Source organism: Apodemus sylvaticus, chromosome 9 (assembly GCF_947179515.1).
Source record: "Apodemus sylvaticus chromosome 9, mApoSyl1.1, whole genome shotgun sequence".
Lineage (NCBI taxonomy): Eukaryota > Metazoa > Chordata > Mammalia > Rodentia > Muridae > Apodemus > Apodemus sylvaticus.
In genome coordinates, this window is record NC_067480.1 from 49,532,153 (window position 1) to 49,555,313 (window position 23,161).

At 42.0% G+C, this 23,161-nt stretch overlaps 1 protein-coding gene across 1 annotated transcript in view; it reads left to right on the forward strand.

Moving 5' to 3' along the window:
* Mdh1b (malate dehydrogenase 1B) overlaps nt 1–14,005 on the forward strand; it is a 30,424-nt gene extending 16,419 nt beyond the window's left edge. The window contains exons 8-11 of the mRNA XM_052193423.1: nt 2,763–2,902; nt 3,202–3,253; nt 10,761–10,826; nt 13,977–14,005. Of these exons, the coding sequence (XP_052049383.1) occupies nt 2,763–2,902; nt 3,202–3,253; nt 10,761–10,826; nt 13,977–14,005 (287 nt within the window). The remainder of the gene's footprint in view (nt 1–2,762; nt 2,903–3,201; nt 3,254–10,760; nt 10,827–13,976) is intronic.
* Nucleotides 14,006–23,161: the final 9,156 nt, after the last annotated feature.

The following is a 23,161-nucleotide window of genomic DNA, read 5'->3' on the forward strand; positions in this document are numbered from 1 at the left end:
TGAGCGCTCCACCCTAGGTGGAGCAGGATCCAGACTAACACAGGAGTCTCGCTCAATAAAGGCTGGGAGGGGAAGTTTACCTTGATCAAGGCCGAGTTCCTACTGGGTGGCTTGACACCCCAATAAGGCTCTCTACACTTAATGGGCCTTTTTAGATGCATGTGTTCAAATATGTGCACTGAGGACAGGGCTTCCTGTGTGTAATCTTCTACATCTTCACAGGAGAAGTATTTTATGTGACAGTTTGGCAAATACTGAACCGCTGAAGTAGCAATCATTATTGTTACAGTTATACAATTACAAAAATGTTATTACAATAGTAACAGTTATTAGATAAGCTCTCAAGCTCTCCTGCATTCTATCCACACAAAGCGCACTCTCTGCAGATGAGGTGCAGGCAGCGTGAACAGTCTGGGAAGCCTGCCTGTGAACAGTCTTGTCAGTATGGCTTCCTCAGTGCACTAGGGCTTTGCTGGTAATGAGACAGGCTTGATAGACACAGGGCCAAAGGACGAGCGTTGCAGTGAGATTCCAGAGCCGTTACCACAAAGCCACCCTAGACTGCTGGGATCAACATGCACCATGAGAGACCATAGTACTACTGACTTTCTTCTCCTTCATTATAATGGCATTTCTATATCATTGACCTTATAAAATTATCTGTTCCCACTATGCATATGCACCAAGGCACACCTGATAAACTATATCCAAAGACAAAAAAAAAAAAAAAAAAAAAAAAAAAAAAAAACCCTAATCCTGAGAAAGTTCTGTCATATTCCGATCATTTTTCACATTTTCCTCTGCCTGAACTCATGAATAATGTCCCCCTCCTTCAAAGTTTGTCTATAAAAGGATTATACAAGATGACAGCAGTGAGGTTCTCCTGAAAAGCTTATATCCACCATTATGTGTTACAGAAGCCCTCTACTTAATAAACCCTGCTTTAGAAAACCCCAGGTTTGCTCTTTGTTGACTTGTCTTGAGGTTGTTTTCTTCAAGGTGATTCTGTATCTTTGTCTTTCCCATGATGGAGGTCTCTGAAAAGAACTCGGGCTGCACATGGGCCAGTGCCGAGCTGTGACTCCCATGGCTGCTGACAGCCATGCTTCTGCTATGCAGAACAGCAGCATTTTGCAATTTCCTAACTGAAAGCTATTCATAGGACGGAAATACAATCGGAAGAGAGTATGATTAGTTTTTCAAGAGCACAAGTGGAGAACTGGAAGCTCTAAGAAACTAACCAGGTCTTGTCTTCACTTCCTTTCCAGTCGCAGTCCAGCATACCTGGCCAACATGGCTGCTATAGTGTGCTGGCTAGTTTCATGTCATCTTGACACTAGCTAGAGTCACTGGAGGGCAGGGAGCCTCAGTTGACAAATACCTCTATAAGATCAGGCTGTAGGCAATTGACATTTTCTTAACGAGGGATTGATGCAGGAGGACTCAGCCTATTGGTGGGGTCACTGCTGGGCTGGTGGTACTAGGTGCTATAAGAAAGCAGGTTGAGTAAGCCAAATGGAGCAAACCAGTAAGTCTTACTCCTCCATGGCCTCAGCATCAACTCCTGCCTCTAGGTTCCTCCCCTGTTTGAGTTCCTTTCCTGAATTCCTTCAATGATGAACAATGGTGATTGTTAGAGCTAACAATCTCTAGATTGGCTAGATAAAAGCCAGCATTCCTCATGAATCTATGGAGCTGGTTCCTCTCTACCAAAGGAAGTCATTTTCTTACCTCTGGCAGAAGGGCCAGATGGCTACTTGTGGTGTCTATTAGCATGCCACAGCACGAGCTGGCCTCCAGGCCCATTGAGTATCACAAGCACCTGTTACACATTTTAAAGTCTGTGTCGACATTCCAGTCCTCCTTCTCAGCTCCTCCCGCCTCCCTCCTCACCTCCTCCCTCCTCCCTCCTCACCTCCTCCCTCCTCCCTCCAGCTCAATAGCTTCCTTCCCTCAGCTACTCATTCTCCTTACAATCCTGGTATTTTTCTCTCTTTCTTTCTGTGCCCCCCCCCCCATGCTCTTTATCTCTCTGTTCCGATTCTGCTTCTATCATGGCCAGGTTCAGTCTGCTGGTCAAGTTCAGATTGTTTCTCTCTCTCTACTCTGGACTCTTCCAGATGCCTCTAGTTGTCCTCTCTCTCATAATCTACAATAAAAACCGTCCCCTTAATCATACCACAGATGGATCGTATTGTCAGTTTATATAATGATGGAACATAAGCCAAATAAATCCTTTCCTCCCCAAGTTGCTTTGATCATGGTGTTTTATCACAGCAGTAACTGTAACTAAAACACATAGTAAGCTAAAATAGAAGGCCAGATTCATCAAGTGGTCCAGGCTCGTGGGTTACATGCAGATTCATGAGACAGCCATGGAAAACAGGCACAAATTACACACAAGGCTTAGGGGGAAAAAAGGCCACATTAACTCCTGGATAGGAAGGAATGGGGGATGGTCAGAACTCAAGCATGCGTGTGCTCAGGTCTGAATGAATGCTCCAGTCCCGGTCAAATACTAGCTCAGAAACTTAGCTCCACCCTTGTCTGTAAGAATCATGTGCTGGCCAACACCCTCTGCTGGCTTTCACATGCTCAGGAGTGCGCACAGGCGCGTATGTGCGTGCGCGCACACACACACACACACACACACACACACCCCACAAAATCTTAAAATCATGTACTATGTGTGTCCATTTCAGTTATTTTTTCCTAATTCTTCCTTACATATTTACACTTTGCCTTGTGCATGCCCCCTGCAGGCCAGTTTGGCATTCCTGAGGGGATCGTCTTTTCTATGCCAGTGAAATTTGAGAATGGAACTTGGGTGGTTCTTACTGATCTTGAAGACATTTCGCTTAGTGAGAAGATACTAAACAGGCTCACGGGTGATCTGATTCAGGTAATGGTGGAGGGTCTGCAAAGGAACTGGCCTTCATAATGATCCTAAAATGATTCTGTATACTAAGGCACTCATGATTTTCTGAGCTCAATTTGCATCATATCCCTGAAAACCATACAGCAAAAAAAAAAAAGGTTTGGAGAATGTAACAAAAGCACATTATGAATCTAGTTTTATAATTTTCAGTATGCTAAAAGTATTTATTTAGTTTAAATCAAGATTTAAAAGATTTTTTTTCTACTAAAGAATGACTTAGCGGTTGCTGCCATTTAATTCTCTGATTATAAATTTTTTAACAGGAGAAACTTGTTGCATCTGGAGACGTATTAACTTTTCAGCCAATTGAAGAAGGTAATCTCATAAATGTGTTGTCCCGTGGGGTGATGTCAAAAGGTACAACAGCGGGGGCTGGAAAGATGGCAGTGGTTAATGAAAGGATAGAAAATAATACAGCCTAATTCTAATGACCCCAAGAAATCAATAGTTTAAAATGCTATCTCGCTTTGTTAGAAACTAGGTAAAAGGTCACATTCCAGAGCCCGCCCTTTGTTTAGACCTAGCAGAAAGGCCTTGAATAGGTGATCCTGGCCCCATAGGGTAACTGGAAATGGGCTAAGCTTATCTTCTGTAAACTTATGCCATTACCCCTAAGCAGGAGTTCACGCAGCTGTAGACATTATAGAAAACTAATTGGTTCACTGAGCGCGGGCTCCGATAATTTAAACTGATTGGCCTAAAAACTATGGAGTGGTACAAATCAATTGGCTCGCATTTCTCGGGCTCTCCATGCTAAGAAATGATTGGTTTGTGATTCACAGGCTTTGTCGTAAATTTATAAAAGCTGTCTCAATTCGGCACTCGGGGTCCATAGTCATCTAACCCTGCGTGGTGCATGGCTATGGAACCCAGAATTCTGGAAATAAAGAAATCCTCATGCTATTGCATCGAGACTGTTTCTCACAAGTGATTTGGGTGTCACCTTCTGGGGTGTGGGGTGCTGGGGCACCCTCGGTTTTTGGGGTCTAACAGTTAAGAGCACTGGCTCACTTGGTGACTTATAACCATTCACAACTCCAGGTTCTGGGTATCCAGTGTCCTTTTTCTGGCCCCCTGTGTCACCAGACATGTACAGACATATGCACAGGCAAAAAACTCAACACATAAAATAAAAATGAATCTCTCTCTCTTTTTTTTTTTAAGTTACTATAGAGCTGAAGAGGTGCCTCTGTGGGTAAGAGCACTAGCTGTGCACATATGAAACTTAAGTCATTGCCCCTAATACAAAGTGAGTGTGGCCACACACACAGACACCTATAAGGCAGGGCTCTGGACATGGAAGAGATGGGAAGGTCTCCGAGGCTTGTGGCTGCCTTCCCCCCGGGCGTTACTGCAATGAGAAACCCTGTCTTAGGAGGACAAAGTGGAGAGTGATGAGAAGAGATATCACCTCCTCCTCTTATCTCTGTGCACACAAGTGCGGGCCCATGCACCTGCAGTCTCTGTCTCTCACACACACATACACACACACACACACACACACACACATGGGGGGTATAAAGTACCTCTTAAAATCTGTTTTAAACTAAATTATTAGTAGAGCAAGCTGCTAAGTTTAGCATGTCTTTAGAAAAAACATGAACATGCTAAAGAAATCTCCTCTTTTAGAATACTATGACCACATAGATTTTGTATATTCCACATTTACTAGGTTTTTAGAACTAATATAACAAATCACCATACACTAGGTTGTTTGAGACCAAGGTGTCAGTGGAGCCATGTTCTTTTCAAGGTCTGGAGAAGAACCCTTTTTTACCTGGCCCACCTTCTAGTAGAAGTGATACTTGGCATTGTGGGCTTGTAACCACATCACCGCCTTCTCTGCCATCCTGAACACTTCTGTCCGTCTCCTAGATGTTTGTGTTTCCAAATGTCCCTCTAGTCACAAGGACTAATCATTGCATTTAGGGCCTGTCCCAATCGAATACACCCTTATTTACCTTTGTCTTTGTATTTATTTATTTATTATATGTATGTGTATTGTGTGTGTATAGATGGATTTATGTATGAGAGAGTGTTGGGTCCTCTGGAATTAACAGTTGTGGGTTTCCATGTGAGCGCTGGAAATCAAACTCTGGTCTTCTGCATGAATGGCAAGTGCTCTTAACTGCTGAGCTATCTCTTTAGCCTCCATATGACTCCATTTTAAATTGTTTATTTTTCCTAAGTCTCTGTTTACAGACAAGTACAGGTGCCAGTGGTCAGCACTGCCGTGTATCTTTTGGGAACTACAACCTAACCTGTTATGCCATATTTACTTTCAAATAACTTTATTTAAAATTTCTTCTAAGTTTCTTCTAAGAAGTAATGATTGCTGATCCCTCCATAGCCTCATATTCTGCACAGTTCTGTATTCTGCTCAAAGATACATGTTCATTGTTTAGTAGACTAGGGGAGGGACACTTCACCTGAAGTCTCTCATGCTTTCAACTTGGTTTCAATGGACATTGCTTATATAACCAAAAATAGAAAGAAATTGGTGGCTGTCTGGAAGGTGGATGTTAAATGTTTAACCATCACTGGAGAGGAAAGGGTGCAGCTACAGGAGAGTAAGGAGATGAGTCCTCAGGACAGAACACAGGACCAGTCCTAAACTAGGAACACGTCTAGTGTTAAGTCTGGAGGAAAAGGTAATGCTTACACAGGGAGGTACCTGTGTGGGCAAGGAGAACACAGAACAAAGCAGGAGACAAGGCCTGATCCTGAGACTCGGAGACCACAATTAAGAAGGGCAGAGTTTGAAATAGCTAATTTGTAAAAAGGATAAACCATCCAGAAAAGGTACAGGGAGTTCAATGGAAGTCAGAGACCAAAACTTGTAGGGAGTCCAGTGTGTGGTTGTGGGATCCCCTAAATCAATGCCCAGCTGTCTGGATGCAGAAGAGGAACATTCTCCACAAATATTAGACTGGGAGTCCATTCCAAATATTAGCATGCTCTTCCATCCCATTTTGTAAGAATGACAACACTCAGTACTGTGCTCCAATAATTATTCTGAGGTTTCTCATACTGACTTTATTTGGAATAACAAATCATCTCTGAAAAGTTTTTTTCTTTTCTTCAATATTCTACTCCTTCATTGCTTTGGCTTTAAATAGATGCCGAGGTGACTTTGCCCATCAGCGCTGAATGGGAGCATGAGCTCCATCTTGTTCACTTGACATTTGAGGAGGAAGAGGGGTAAGGCAAGGCGAGTGAAGGTTGACTGTGAGGAACATTGACTTGGTGGGTCTACAGCACAAAAAGAAGAAAAAGCTAACTGGGAATCGAGTTTTCAAAGTATTTCTAACCATCTAAGATGATTGCGGTCTTTCAGAATGACCTAGTAAAAAGAAACTGGCAGAAAGCTGTTGGTTCAGACCAAGGAAGACTTAGTGGAGGCATGGGCAGAGTGTGAGGCTGGAGGATTCAGAGCTTGGCTGATGACCAAGTCCTTAGTACAGAGCCAAAACAAACACAGCCCAGAGACAGAATAAAGGTGGGGGGCTGCAGGCTGAAGAAGTCCAAGGGGCATCTGGTTTTAACTCGAGTTCTTTTATTCTTAAAATTTATAGGCCCTCTGGGTAGCTACCTGCTTTTGGCAGAGTAGAGCTATAATTTTCTTTCTTTAGAAAGGGCTACAAAACTGTATATGACTCATTGACTGGTAGCTGGTTCTAAATTTTCCAACTGTCCTTGATTATAACCTGTCTTGTGAAGGAATGTGGTGTAGTGCAGACTGAATTTTTATTAAGAAAGATCTAGAATATTTTGTTACCTTTGGACCTTGTATCCCTTCCAAAAGACTAAACCCACTGCCCCGGATATTCCCAAACTCAGAAACTCAGCACTGAAAAGATATACGTAGGAGCCTATGAAATCTCCTGAACTAATTTAATACTTTTCTAGGATTTAGACTATACACTAAATTGTAAAAAGTCAGAAGGCCTCTGGCTCCTCTACATATGACAACCAGGAAGAGCCCAAGGTCATGAATGCCTTGCCAACTGAGGTGGGAGAAAAAAAAATGTTCCTTTTAATCTAAGAATTTGCACCAAGTTTCAAAGAAAGATTTTTATTGATTGTTTTTTATTTACATGTCAAATGTTGCCCCCTTCCCCTCTCCAACTCCCCATCCTATCACCCTCCCCTTTGCCTCTAAGAGGGTGCTCCCCAATCCATTCACACACTCCTGCCTCATCCCTCTAGCATCCCCCTTCACTGGGGCAACAAGCCCCCACAGGACTAAGCTCCTCCCCTCCCACTGATGACAGATAAGACAATCCCCTGTCACATATGTATCAGGAGCCATGGACCCACCCATGTATATTCTTTGGTTGATGGTTTAGTCCCTGGGAGCTCTGAGGAATCCGATTAGTTGACATTGTTGCTCTTCGTGTGGGATTGCAATCCCCTTCAGCTCCTTCAGTCTTCCCCTAACTCTTCCATTTGGTTCCCCAGTCTAGGTCCAATGGTTGGCTGGGAGTGTCTGCATCTGTCTTAGTCAGGTGCTGGCAGAACCTCTCAGAGGAGAGCCAAAGTAGGCTTAACTCATCACTAGCCAGCACAGAGGTCCTGGTCACAGAAACTATGCCAGGAAAGGACCTAGGAGCCTATGATGTGCCAAGCCTCACAATGAATTATGCAGCTTAAGAAAATAGTTTTGTAGGTCAAAATGAAGGAAACATGATTGGCAATCTAAATACTCAGAGAGAAAAGATGAGTTAATATGAAGGAGAAAAACATACACGTCTTGAAAACAGTTGGGAACCAAGATAGCGGAAGATAATAAATAGGTGCTTCCTTGTCCAGGAACCGCACTGTATTGGTCATGGAGCATGAAGAGTTCTAGGTTTCTGCCATCCAGAAATATGCATATGTCTTAGTTAGAGTTTTACTACTGTGAACAGACACCGTGACCAAGGCAACTCTTATAAGGACAACACTTTATTGGGGCTGGCTTACAGGTTCAGAAGTTTGGTCCATTATCATAAAGGTGAGAACATGGCAGCATCCAGGCAGGCATGGGGCAGGAGGAGCTGAGAGTTCTACATCTTCATCTGAAGCTGCTAGCAGAATACTGTCTTCCAGTATTATTCTAGCTGGGATAAGGGTCTTACACAGCCCATGCCCACAGTGACATACCTACTACCACAGGGCCACACCTTCTAATAGTGCCACTCCCTGAGACAAGCATATGCAAACCATCACAGCATGGTTAACAATGTTGTGTTGTGCGTTTACATTTCTTACGAGATAGTTTTCATGTCATATGTATTTTATGTCACAAATGGATGAGAGGAGGGAGCTCTGCTAGGTGCAGGTGCCTAAAAAACACATCACACATATACCTGCCTGTGGTGGTTTGAATAGGTTTGGTTCCCATAGGCTCATGTGTTTGAATACTTGGCCCAAAGGGAGTGGCACTATTAGGAAGTGTGGCCTTATTGAGGTAGGTGTGGCCTCACTGAAGGAAATGTATCCTGGTGGGGGTGGATTTTGAAGTCTCTTTGCTCAGGCTCTGCCCAGTGTGAAATTCCAGTCCCCTCCTGGATGCCAGCAGAATACAGTCTCTTTACTACCTTCAGATCTAGATATAGAAGTCTTGGCTCCTAGCCGGGCGGTGGTGGCGCACGCCTGTAATCCTAGCACTCTGGGAGGCAGAGGCAGGCGGATCTCTGAGTTCGAGGCCAGCCTGGTCTACAGAGTGAGTTCCAGGACAGCCAGGACTACACAGAGAAACCCTGTCTCGAAAAAAACCAAATCCAAAAAAAAAAAAAAAAAAAAAAAAAGTCTTGGCTCCTCCAGCACCAAGTCTACCTGCACAGTGCCATGCTTCCCCATGATGATAATGGACTGAACCCCTGAAACTGTAAGCCAGCCCCAACTAAATTTTTGCCTTTAAAATAGTTGCTTTGGTCATGGTGTCTCTTCACAGCCATAAAGCCCAAACTAAGACACCTGCCTTCAAAGGTAGCTACTTTTAAGCATGTGAAATATCAAAACAAAGATAATTTAAGTTCTGAGAGATAGCTGTGTTGATTCTAGTCATTATTCTAAAAAACACAAGTGGAAGTTACTTCCATGGGCCAAGGGACATGTTGACATGAAGATACTGGCAGATTCAGTGTGTGGCTAGGGACTGTTTTGTGATTTACTTATCTGTCTTCATGTGAAGGACAGTACAAATGAATTCCCATGAGCTTGCTTTGGGAGAATCCATGAGGGCTCTATCCTCCTCTAACCACCTCCCGAAGTCCAACCTTTGAAAAATATTATGAGAAGGTTTAGACTACAACATATGGGGAGTTGATATGGGTGGAGGATTCAAGCATCTGGTTCCTGTGACAGAGGCCCAGGATAGAATGGAAGCAATTGGAGCTAGCCCGTGGTAACTGGGATCATCAAGAAAGACTTCCAAGAATAGACGTTGTGGAAGCTGGGCTGTAGAAGGGTGGCTTCTTCCTTCGTGTGATTTATAACAAAGGTGTGTAAGTAAAGGGGAGAAAAGAAAAAAGATTGCATAAAGCATCTACCAGAGGGGAAAAAACAGGGCAAAAAGAACTTACAGGGAACCAAGGCCAGGCCAGAAGCCCACAGCTCCACCAAACAGATGATACAAAACAGACTGACAGAGCTGGGAAGACAGGTGGGAGTCACGGGCTGTTTGGCTATAAGGTTCTGGAATCGCTGGAGGCCAGGCCTTTTGAACTCACTTGGTCACATCAGTGGCCCTATGGAGCTCTTTCCTAGCCCACATCACTGTCTAGAGCACTGAGTGCCAGGCTCAGCAGAGAGTAAGAAGCCTAGCCGGGATGCACACACAGGCAGGACTCCTCCAGGAAGCCCCACCAGTATCAAGCAGTACTTGATGAGAAGCTGGAGGGCACTGAGGCCCCGAGAGAGCGGAGGAAAATCCATAAAATCTGTCATGAAGAAGGTGACTGGCCTCTTTCCAGGATGAGAAAGGCAAAGTGCAGAGAACACCTCCGCTAGAATAACTTAAGTTGCCAGTTAGAACTTGAGGTACTTAGCACTGCTGGCGAGTGAGATTTTTATGCAGAACTCAAGTCACCCGAGTCCCCTGACAAAGTAGAGAAAATGGCACTGATTTCAGAGTCTGAGAGGGTGGTTTGTCAAATGAGCGTTGAAACCAACCATACCATAGAGTTCTTTGTGAGTCGTAAAAGCACTGTCTATAACCTTATGTTGGTTGCAAAAAATTAACAGTTAAGAAAACCAATTTAATCCCTAGGACTTTTCCATTGAAATATTATAAAATTGGTAATAGGTGAGTTAAAAACAGATTTTTTTCCCACTGAACTTCAAAGGATAGAACAGGACAGGATACAAGGAAGGAAGGAATGGTGAAAGGAAAGAAGGTGAACAAAACAATAGATAAGTAAATCTTATACATATTAATAGTATATACAAAATATTAACATATCTGTATGTTACTCATATTACCGTATGTTACTCATAATTAATGTTATACACACCCATATATGAAGTCAGGCATGATCCTGTGATCCTTGCATGTAAGCAGTTCACTAATTCTACTCAGTTAGAAACCAGCTACAGTGGGATCCTTTCTCGAAGAAAAAAAAAGTTTGGTAGTAAACAAAAGGGAATTAGAAAAGGGTATTGTAGAAAGTAATTTTTGGTTAATCTGTATGTATACAAACACACGACCTGAACTATGATATGAAACATACATATATTTTATCATGGCTCCTGGCACAGTTTGAAAAGCACTAACTCAGAACATCTCACAGGCTGTTGATTATATTTGACAACTAATTTTTTACATTTTTGGTTTCAGATCCCAAAGATAATGAGCCTTCTAATACAGGCCTGAATGAAGAAAAAGAACAAGCTGGGTCTGAAGGTGAGGCGGCGGGGCTTGGTAACACCCCAGCTTCTCCTCTTATACCCCAGAAACATGTTGAGGCAGGGAGATGAAAGTACCATCAATTGCTTTCATACTGAAGCTGCTTGTGCATTGCATCATGCATCAAACCCCCAGGACACTTTAGCTCAGCCCTGACCCCATTGGTGACTCTTTTCTATTTTCTCTATTTAATTCTCCTTTTCAAAGCCCAAAACATTTGTTCCCCACTTTCTCCTCTATAAGCTTAAGTGTGTCTGGTTTTATGTGTAGATCCTTGATCTACTTGGACTTGAGCTTTGTACAAGGAGATGAGAATGGGTCAAATCTTGAACACATGGGCACAGGGGCAAAGTTCCTGAACAGAATATCAGTGGCTTATGCTCTAAGAACAAGAATCGACAAATGGGACCTCATAAATCTGCAAAGCTTCTATAAGGCAAAGGACACTGTCAACAGGACAAAATGGCAACCAACAAATTGGGAAAAGATCTTTACTAACCCTACATCCGATAGAGGGCTAATATCCAATGTATACAAAGAACTCAAGAAGTTATTCTCCAGAGAGTCAAATGACCCTATTAAAAAAAAATGAGGTAAGGAGCTGAACAGGGAATTCTCAACTGAGGAAACTTGAATGGCTCTAAAGCACCTAAAGAAAAGTTCAGCATCTTTAGTTATCAGGGAAATGCAAATCAAAACAACACTGAGATTCTACCTTATACCAGTCAGAATGGCTAAGATGAAAAACTCAGGGGACAGCAGATGCTGGAGAGGATGTGGGGGAAAAGGAACACTTCTCCATTGTTGGTGGGATTGCAGGCTAGTAAAACCACTCTGGAAATCAGTTTGGCGATTCCTCAGAAAATTAGACATAGTACTACCTGAGGACCCAGCTATACTACTCCTGGGCATATACCCAGAAGATGCTCCTAGATGTAATAAGGACACATGCTCCACGATGTTCATTGCTGCCTTATTTATAATAGCCAGAAGCTGGAAAGAACCCAGATGTCCCTCAACAGAGGAATGAATACAGAAACTGTGGTATATATGCACAATGGAGTACTATCCAGCTATTAAAAGCAATGAATTCATGAAATTCTTAGACAAATGGATGGAACTAGAAAGTATCATCCTGAAGGAGGCAACCCAATCAGAAAAGAACACACATGGTATGATGCTCTCACTAATAAACATATGTTAGCCCAAAAACTCAAAATAAACAAGTTACAATTCACCCAGCACAGGAAGCTCAAGAAGAAGGAGGACTTAAGTGAGGGTGCTTTGGTTCCTCTAAGAAAAGGAACAAAATACTCACAGGAGCAATAAGGGAGACAATGTGTGGAGCAGAGACTGAAGTAAAGGCCACCCAGACACTGCCCTACCTGGGGATTCATCCTGTAAACAGTCAACAAACCCCAACACTACTATGGACGACAAGAAGTGAATACCAAAAGGAGCATGCCATGGTTGTCTCTGGAGGGGCCCTGCCAGAGCCTTACAAATACAGAGGCAGGTGCTAGCAACCAACTATTGGACTGGGCATGGGGTCCCCATTGGAGGATCTGGAGGGTGGTCCAGAGGAGCTGAAGGGGTTTACAGCCCCATGGGAAGAACAGTGATTTCAACCACCTAGATGTCCCAAGACTCCCAGGAACTGAACCATCGACCAAGGGGCACACATGGTTCCAGCCAAAAATGTGGCAGAGGAAGGCCTTGTTGGGCATCAGTGGGAGGAATGGTCCTTGGTCAGGTAAAGGCTCAACAGAGGCCCCAACAAAGGGAAACCGAGGGGTGGGGAGGTGGGAGTGTGCCCGGTGGAAGCAGGGGGAGGAAGGAGGGGGTGGGGTGTCTTTGGGGAGGGGGAAGTCGGGAAAGGTTTTACCATTGGCAATGTAAATGAAGACTATATTCAATAAACAAAGAGAAAGAAACAAATTAAAAAACAAAACAAAATCCAAAGCTCAAATAGCCAAGAGGAAAAGGGACTCTTCTTCAGAAGGTCGGTGAGAGGGGAGCCTGAGAGACCCAAGGAAGAAACCCCCTGGAGTGAGAGCATTGTTCTCAGTAGTTGAATTGGAGAGTAGGAAGAGAAAACTTGAGGATCCTGATACAGAGGCAAGGATGTTCTCTATGTCTGCACACAAAGAACAGTAACAATCTAGGGCACTTCCATTGTTACCATCTCTTTACCCGAATCCCTGTGTGTAGAGCTGCGGTGTGAGCAGCTTCCCAGTGACTTGGGCTGGGAAGCCAGCGTTGTGGGGGGTTAGCAGACTTGCAACATAATTATCTGGCTGGACAGGGTTTCTTTGTTGTTGTTGTTGTTGTTGTTGTTGTTGTTGTTGTAATGTTGTCCATAGAACCAGGAAGAAGCTGTTATCTTAGACTGAGACTCTATACAGTTGTGACCTCACATCTTAAGGCTCTTAATAGAGCCAGGCCACCATGGAAGTGCCACCGGGATTGGGGTCGGAGTGGGAGAGGTATGGCGGACACTGTGGCAGATGGTCCCAAACTGGAGACAGAAACCAGAGGGCTTCTGCCAGAGGGTTCCAGATGTGATCCTCTGAGCGGCAGGGGAGGTCCCACCTGTGCTGACTGTCCTCTCTGCACTCCTGGGTGGTTAGCTACCTCCCTGCGCCCCTCACTCCCCTATTTCTTAGGGAAACAAGTTGATGTGGATTTCCTTGTGTCCGACCAATCAGGATGCTCACTCACACCTCCACCCGTGTGGACACAATCCAGGGAACTTTGTACTGTGAACGTCCACAGCACGATGAGCTCTGGAACTGATCACGGAGGGCTAGAACGCATTGAGGAAAGGCCCACAGATGAAAGGAGCTGAGACGAGATGCACACACAGCTCAGAACATGGAGCAAGAGCAGGGAGACTCAAGTGCACACAGAAATAGCTAAGTCAGGAAGGGAGCCAGAGTTTACACTACCATGTGGAAATGGTTAATGAGGGTCTGATGGCTTTCTCTCAGCACCGAATGTGTCTCACCCAGGCCCCCTTTCAGTCATTGAACCAAATGCAGGAAGCCAGAGGCTGGAGGAAAAGTGGAACAGAGGTAAAAGCTAGAAACAGGAGCTGCTGGTTCATTTTAAAGAGTTACATTTTTCCATGTTTTCCTCCCTTAACAGACTCTGAGGGAAAAAATGAGGACCAATAATACCTTCACCCAGAACAAATATGAAGGAAAGATGGGAAGACCTGCGAGTTCTTAAGGAAGAACAATTAAATTGAACAGACAGGAAACTTATTGGAGTCACGTGCTGCCACATCAAATCCTGCTTTTGTCAACCACTGCATGTCCTCAAAAATAAATGAATGTAAACTGCTGTTTTAAAGACCTTTACGTAGTCCTGTCAGTCATTGTGTCTTTGCCTGGACATCACCTATCTCCTACCTGACATTCTTGTAAAAAAATTTTTTTTTGAGACAAGGTTTTACTGTGTAGCTTTGGAACTCACTACGTAGACCAAGCTGGTCTCAAACTCAGAGATCTACTTGCCGAGCGCCCAAGTACTGACTGCCACCTGTCACTCTTTTTTTTTTAAATGTATGTATCTATTCTCTCATATCTTACATCTGACTACAATTTCCCCTCCTCCTTCTCATCCCATCATCCCCTCTCCTCTTTCCCCCAATTCACTCCTCCTATATCCCCATTACTAAGAGTCTCAGGTCACCCCTGTAGATTCCCAGGAGTTTCCGTCACACTAGGTTTCTCCCTCACCCCACCCCCAAATCCTCCCCTCAATTCCAGGGAAAAGGGCAGGCCCCTCAGGCATATCAACTGGACATGACATTAAATTGTAGTAAGACTAGGCACCTCCCTCATATTAAGGCTAGACAAGGCCACCCAGTAGGGGGAAAGGATCCCAAAAGTAGGTTAAAAAGTCAGACATAGTCCCAGCTCCTACTATTAGGAATCCCACAAGAAGACCAAGCTACACAACTGTAATATAGGTGCAGAGGGTCTAGGTCAGTCCCATGCAGGCTCCCTGGGAGGCAGTTCAGTCTCTGTGAGCCCCTCCGTGTCAAGTTAGTTGATTCTGTGAGTTTTCTTGAGGTCTCCTTGATCCCTTTGGCTCCTGTAATCCTCCCTTCTCTCTTCTGCAGGATTCTCCAAGCTCTGGCTAATGTTTGGCTGTGGGTCTCTGCATCTATTTCCATCAGTTGCTGGATGAAGCCTCTCTGATGACAAGTAGACTAGGCACCAATCTGAGTCTAGCAGAATATTATTAGGAGATATTTCATTGGGGACTGTTAACTTCTTACAATAAATATGGGAAAGTCTGTACTTGGTTCCTTCTTAAAAAGCTATTCTCCCAAGACACAATACCTACATTATTGGCAACTATTTGTAGACACAAGAAGAAACACCACTAGAATAATAAGGTGATAACTATAAGTAATGCAAGATGTAGGGAAAACTTGGCCCTGAGGAGCTCAAAGAACCTCTCAAACAATGCAAGACCAGTTCTAAACTATGGTGAAATACTCAACTCTGTGGTTTAACCTGTTGGCTAGGTAAGGGTTTCTGTTACTTATAGATGACTTCTGTATAGAATTATATACATATCTATATAACTTGATAAATAGATAGCTTTCTACTTTGTTTTAAGGGAATTCAAATGTATTTAGATAATTTAAATAAATCATTTTCCCCCTTCAATCAGATTTAAACCCTGAATTGTTTTAGTATTTAATATTTTCCCCAGTTCCAAACAGTAAATACCATAAAGATTTATCAATCCTATACCAGGAGTTTTTGTTTATTCTTTGTTTGCTTTTTGGTTTTGTCTTTGTTTTGTTTTGTTTTTTAAATTAGCACCGACTGAGCTTATCAGTTAAAACAGATTGCTAGCTAGACACGCTGGCCCACACCTGTAATCCCAGCACTTAGGAGATAGAGGCAACACGATCAGGAGTTCAGGGCCAAAGCTTAGCTACGTATTGAGTTCAAGACCAGCCTGGCTACTCAAGACCTTGTCTCAACCAAAAAGGGAACAAAAAAAAGATCGCTGAATGGATGGCAACCAGTGATTTCATGTGGATCCTGAGAATTGGCATTTTCAGTATATTTCCAAGTGCTGCTGCTACTGTTCTGTGGACCACAGCTTGATGGCCACCATCCCAGGCTGCCTGGAAAGTTATCAGTGAGCCTTGAATTCATTTCTTGCACACCAGTACCACAGATACTTAATCTAGATTTCACATTCTGGCCACAGGATTCTTATCTCATCTTATAAATTGTTTTAGGATTTTTTTTTTTAAAGCTATCATCATCCAAACTAATTTTCACTACCAGGTTCTTGCTACTTCTTGTATATCTTTCTCTCCTGGGGTCCCACAGACCCATGTTACTGAGGTCTCTTTAGGTTTAAAGCAATCTTCTGGCTTAATGACTCTTTTTGTCGAATGGAGATGAGACTTGTGAGACTCCAAGAGATACAAGTGGAGTAAGGTCTTATATAACCATCAATTGCTCATTTTCTGGACTTGGACTGAACATCTTTAACTCTGAGATGGCCCTGGCCCAGAGCTGCATGTTTTCTCGGGCTGCAGAGGACATGGAAAGGTTACCCAAGCTTGCAACTGAGCTTCTGGCAGCAAACTGGTAACCTCCCAGTGTGAGCATCTGCTCTGCCCCTCTCAGTAACTTTTTTCTGGGCAGAAATTAGGAGCCTAGAGAGAGATCTAATCACAAGTCTCTTGCTTTGCTCATACACAGGCACATGGTTTTTAGTAAAGATGCCACAAGCCAGGGTTTTTTTTGAGGAGTATACTCTGTCTCCTCTCTTCCTTTAAGTATGCTACCTACATCTAGGAGGAGAAGGTCACGAATCCTTTCCTGTTCAAGAGCAACATACATTAGTCACATTCAGACAGTGCCACCAAATCAACTTTCAAACACACCCAAGATTAAAACTGTATTTACAAAAGTCTTGTAATGAGTTCTCCGTATTTGCTGGGTGTCCTACTTTCATTTGTATTGCTGTGATGCCGCTTACAAAAGGAAGCACTTCTTTGGGGGCATGACCATAATAGTGGAGAGTGTGACAATAGGCAGGCCAGGTATGAGAGACACCCATCTTGATGTCATAAGCATGAGGCAAAGAGGGAAAGCTAACCCGGAATAGATTTTGAAATCTCAAAGCCTATCACCAGTGACATATCCCTGCCAACAAAGCCACACCTTCTATCCTTACCAAACAGTTCCACCAACTGGGGACCAAGCATTCAATCACATGAGCCTATGGAGGCCATTCTCATTCAAACAACTGTACCTCGGATCCTTTGTGGTTTCTCTCTCAAAGGTTTGGTGTTTGGTTGTTGTTGTTGTTGTTTTCATTTTGGTTCTTTGATTGGTTGGATGCTTTTGTTTTGGTTTTTACTGTGTGGTCTTATATAACTGGCAAGAATTTCAAGTAGTGGCTCCTCTGTGTGAGGTCTATTGAAAGCTCTGTTCTCAGAAACAAATAAAGTAGTTCTGTGAGTCTCTGAACTAATTATAAAAGAACAAGACTTATACATAATGCCGCTTCCTATATGATCAGGTAATTCCTCCTTCCTGAATGTTCCTATGTTCCTTGTTTCATATTCCCATCTGACATGACATGATACAGACATGATATGATACAGACATGCAGACTCTCACTAGAGCTGTCTCTGTATTATTTGGGCTTTTAGCCTCAAAAATTCATATTTTTGGTGAGTGAAAATCATGTATCTGCACACACATGAATACACACACACACACACATACACACACACATACACACACACATAAGAATTTCTGGGACCCCAGAAATAAAACCACACAATTACAGTTACCTGACTTTTGGCAACGATCAAAAGCATTCGCCAGAGAAAAGGAAAAGGCACTTCTCCTCAAGAAATGGTTTAAGGAAAACTGATATCCGTGTGTAGAAGAATAAAACTATACCCTTTATCTTTCATCCTGTACAAAAAGAAATTCAAAATGAGTCAGAGACCTTTATGTCAGCTATGAAACCTGAAACTTCTAGAGGGAAAAGACTGTAAGATGCAAACCTCTGACAGTTCAAGGCAAAATCTAGAATTGACAAATGATGTTGCATAGAATTCCAAAGCTTCTAAATAATGAAGAAGCAATTACTTAGTAAGGAAATAGCTCACAGAATAGTAGAAAATCTCCATTAACTGAGAAAAGATTAATATCTAGAATATATAAAGAACTCAACAAAACCTAAATATCAATAAAGCTACGCAACCCAATCAATGAATGGGTTAATGAAATGAATAGTTCTTAAAATACAAAGTGTAAATGGCCTACAAACATTTTTAAAGTGTCAATTAGACATGAAATAAATGCAGATTAAAACTATACTGAGATTCCATCTCACCTCAGTCAGAATGGTAACCACCGAAAACAACAAACACTGCTGAGGCAGTAGGGAAAGAGGAGCCTTATACCTGCTGGTAGAAATGCAAATCAGTCTATCCACTATGGAAAGCAGTGTAAACAAAGAATATAGAAAATAAAAGAAAGAAAGAAAGAAAGAAAGAAAAAGAATACATAAACATTTTGAAATTATGAAGAAGAAGAAGAAAAAAAGAAGAAGAAAAACTCTGTTGATCATTCCTGGGTATCTACCCAAAGGACTCTAAGTCAATATACATCAGAGATACTCTCAATATTTATGTTTATTGCAGCACTGTTCACAATAGTCAAAATAAGGAATTGATCTAAGGATCTGTGAATGGATAAAGACAATTTAGTGTGTGTACAATGGAATTTATTCAACCTCAAAGAAAAATAAAATCCTGACATTTGCAGGAAAATCGGTGGAAGTGGATACCATTTTGTGAAGTAAAATAAGATGAGATTAGGAAGACAAAAATTTCATGTTTCCCTCACACACGGTATCTAAATTCGAATGTTGTGTGTAGTTTATTAAGTTAGAAAGGGGACCATGAGAGGGGAGGGAGATGTCCTTCAGGAGGTGGAGGGAAGAAAAGCGGCTGATAGAATAACAAGAAAGCAGAAAAAGGCTACTAGACAAGACGGAGGGAACCAATATGTGGGGTCAGAGTGAATGGGAGAGGGTAATAGAGGAAAAGGATTAAGAATAACAAGGAACATTGTGATACATATGTATCAAAATGTCTTCATGAATTCACTGCTTTGCATGCTAACTTTAAAACTAATTTAAATCCTAATATATATATATATATACATATATATATATGATAAAATTTAAATAATCACATGAATAACTTGGGTATAACACTGCACTCAGTCCTGGTGATGAAACTGACACCTTCACAATTCACAACACCCCAGCAGGGCTGCCACAGACGCATGAAGCTCACAATTGGCTGGACATCATAATCTCCTTCTCCTTGGTCTTTCTCGATGATCTTGTACCTGTTGAGGCAGTCATTAACCAAAACATAAGAGATAAAAAGCCTCTGTGAGGATATGAAGAAAAGAAACCCTCTTAGGTCGATAATAAAAATATGAATTAGTACAGTCATTATGAAAACCTGTCTGGAACTTGTCCAAGAAAAATAAAAATGAAGGCTGAGGATATGGCTCAGTAATAAGAGCACTTAACATCAAACATGAGGATTGTCAGAGTTTGGATCACAAGACACTCTCATAAATGCCGGGCAGGCCTGATGGCAAGGGATTCTTAGGGCACGCTGGCTAGCAAGACCTCCCATTGTGGTGAGTTCTGGGTTCGAATGAGAGATCCTGCCTTGATGAATAAGGTGGAGTAGTGATGGAGGATGATTTCCAACACAAACCCAGGACCTCCACATGCATATAGACACAGGTGCACGCGTGCGCGCACACGCGCACACACACGCCTGCACCCTCAGATACAGACATGCACCCATATGCACCCACTCATGCATGCATATGAGCACAAAAATGAAAAAGAAGACAATAAATTTAAAATGAATTGACTGTATCATCAGTGTTGTCACTAATGAGCACACATCTAAAGGAAAAGGAATGAACACAGAGAAAAGAGGCCTGCATTCCCAGGCCAAGGGTCAACGAGTAAAAATTCAATGTTGTTAGGCCTTTTTAAAATGGAAATCTTGTCATTTCAACAATATTGGTGAACCTACAGAACATCATTATGTAACACAAAGCCAAACTTGTAGACTCAGATACTATATGATCTCATTTATATGTAGATTTCCATTGAACTGAAGCCAACGGTAGGATGGAAGTCTCTAAGGTTGTGAAGGCGTTGGTTGGTCCAGGGGTGTGCAATTTCAGCTAATCAGGAAAAGCCTATGGAACCTATTGGACAATAGGCCATAACCATATGGTGGTTATAATAATGTATTTTAAAATATCACTAAGGGTTATCACAAAAAATAGTGTGCAAGGAGGAACTATATTAGCTCAATCAATCTATTTCTCAGTGTGTGTCTTAAAACATTGTGTTGTCATACTCCACTATGTTCATAGCAGCCTTATTTATAATAGCTAGAAGCTGGAAAGAACCCAGATGTCCCTCAATGGAGGAATGGATACAGAAAATGTGGTATATTTACACAATGGAATACTACTCAGCAATTAAAAACAATGAATTCATGAAATTTGTAGGGAAATGGTTGGAACTGGAAAATATCACCCTAAGTGATGGTAACCCAATCACAAAAGAATATACATGGAATGCAATCACTGATAAGTGGATATTAACTAGCCCAGAAGCTCTGAGTACCCAAGACACTAATAGCATATCAAATGACTCCCATGAAGAAGTAAGGAAAGGGCCCTGGTCCTGTAAAGGCCTGATCCAGCATGGTAGGGGAGTAACAGGACAGAGAAAAAGGAGGGAGGTGATTGGAGTATGGGTGTAGAGAAGGCTTATGGGACATATGGGGAGGGGGGAACTGGGAAAGGGGAAATCGTTTGGAATGTAAACAAAGAATTTAGAAAATAAAAAAAATAATTAAAAAATATTGTGTTGTACATCAATTTATAGAATTGTGTCATTTAAAAAATTTATAAATATAATATTTATACCAAATGCATCTTTAATATCTTCCAGATTTCTCTTTTTGGACTCACAAATATATTATGGTATCAATTTCAAAATATCAGTCATCCTTGCTTATATCTATAGAATTAAAGCTGCTAGGGTACAGTAGTCCTTTAATGCATGGTTCATAGTCTCTTTAGGATTTCCTCTTAAAGGCTTGTAAATAATATTGGCCCATAAACTTTTTGCAAGCATATGATTGAATGAATGGAAAGAGACAGAGAGAAAGAGGGAGAGAGTCATAAATCCTCTATTTCATCATTCAACTTTTTGCTAGGCTCATAAAATGAATTTTATATGCTCGTATGTCTTCTAATTATATTCACATATAATTTTTGTTTTGAAAACAGTGATGACTTGAGACACACAGCTATGTGAACTCAGAACATTATATTTTTAGCTCATTTGTGTATCTTCCTTGGTAATGGCTTCTATTTTTTACTTGCATAAGCATTGACAAGTTAACCTCTTTCTGAAATGATTCAACATAAACATTTTCATAATGTATTCTTGATTTACATATGGAACTGACTACATAGGTTTAATTGTAATCTATCAAGACTCCTCTCCTTCTCTCCCCCCTCCAAGTTACATTCTTCACATTTATGCATTAAACAGAGTGTGCAATCTCCGGTTTGCCTCCAACGTACCCAATCTCCATGAGAAGCTGTCACCTAGTTAGTTCCTGGAATCCCTATGCCCAACTCAAGGCAGGTTATGAAGGAGTAGGAAGCCTGACCCTCTTCCTACCTGCTTGCTTGGTGAGAGCTGTTTCAGATGCAGAGACTGGATTAGCAATCGGCATCTTCAGAAACTGCCATGAGAGCAAAGATGTTGTTGTGACAGTCACACATGATATAAAATGACAACATCTAGATTTGATTCACAATCTAAAACACACACACACCACACACACACACACACACACACACACACACCACACCACACCACACCGAGAGAGAGAGAAAGAGAGAGAGAGAGAGAGAGAGAGAGAGAGAGAGAGAGACAGAGACAGAGACAGAGAAAGAGACATAGAAAGAGGGAGAGAGAGAGAGGAGAAAAGACAGAAAGACAGGCGGGGTAAACAGAGACTAGGAGGAGAGAGGACATCTTGATGTGACTTTGGGCTAGAGCCACAGTTCGCAATAGTAGCTTCAAAGTTCCGCTAATCAGAAGTAACTGAAACCAGAAGTCCAGCCAAGCTTAAGATTGCCAATGACCAATTTGCCAAAATTAGTTTAAGTATACTTTTATTCATTCTCAGTGTTTAAATTAGTAATCTAATTTATCTTAGTTTGATTAGGACTTTAGACAACTCTTTTTACAGGTACAGAATATTGGCAGAACCAGTTCATGGTAGTTATCTGTCCAAATCTGAGCATGGCATCATTTAGAAAAACATTCAGACATTTTTTTTCCATTGCCAATACCAGGAGCTATGTTGGCTTGAGGCAGATATAATATACAAAACTAAATAGGATTTCAACTTCATCTTCTGTACTCAGCCAGGTAAAGATATAATGCAAAATAGATGTGCTTTCTTCCTGATTTTTTGTCTCAATCTGTTCACAGGAAAACAGCATGGCTTACATAGACACAGACAATGATAATGCGTTTTTCCACCCCACTTGATTCCATTCTTGTCCCATCATTTACCAATTCTCATGTTTTAATAGAGACCATTTCCTCTTTGGAGAGATGAATAGTGAATTACTGGTAATGCTTTTCTGACAGCTGGCCTCAGCTTCACTCATTCTAAACTGATCTTCTTTATGAAACATTCTAGAAAGGTTGTGTGCACTCTTGTCATAGCTGAGCGTGCACTCTCAGGTATCCTAGTTCCTCAGCTACTGCATGCCTGCACATGAAGTAACAGTACTGTGCACTTTGGTACAAGTGTTTTGTCCATTTAATTTTGAAATCACATTTTCTTTCTTTCTTTCTTTCTTTCTTTCTTTCTTTCTTTCTTTCTTTCTTTCTTTCTTTCTTTCTTTCTTTCTTTCTTTCTTTCTCTCTCTCTCTCTCTCTCTCTCTCTCTCTCTCTCTCTCTCTCTGTGTGTGTGTGTGTGTGTGTGCACGCGCGCGTGCGCGCGCGTGCATGGGGGGACAAAAGAGAGGATAATTTGTAGGAGTTGGTTCTCTCCTCCCACCATGTGAGTTCCTTTTTGTTGTTGTTGTTGTTGTTTTTTCGAGACAGGGTTTCTCTGTGTAGCCCTGGCTGTCCTGGAACTCACTCTGTAAACCAGGCTGACCTTGAACTCAGAAATCCA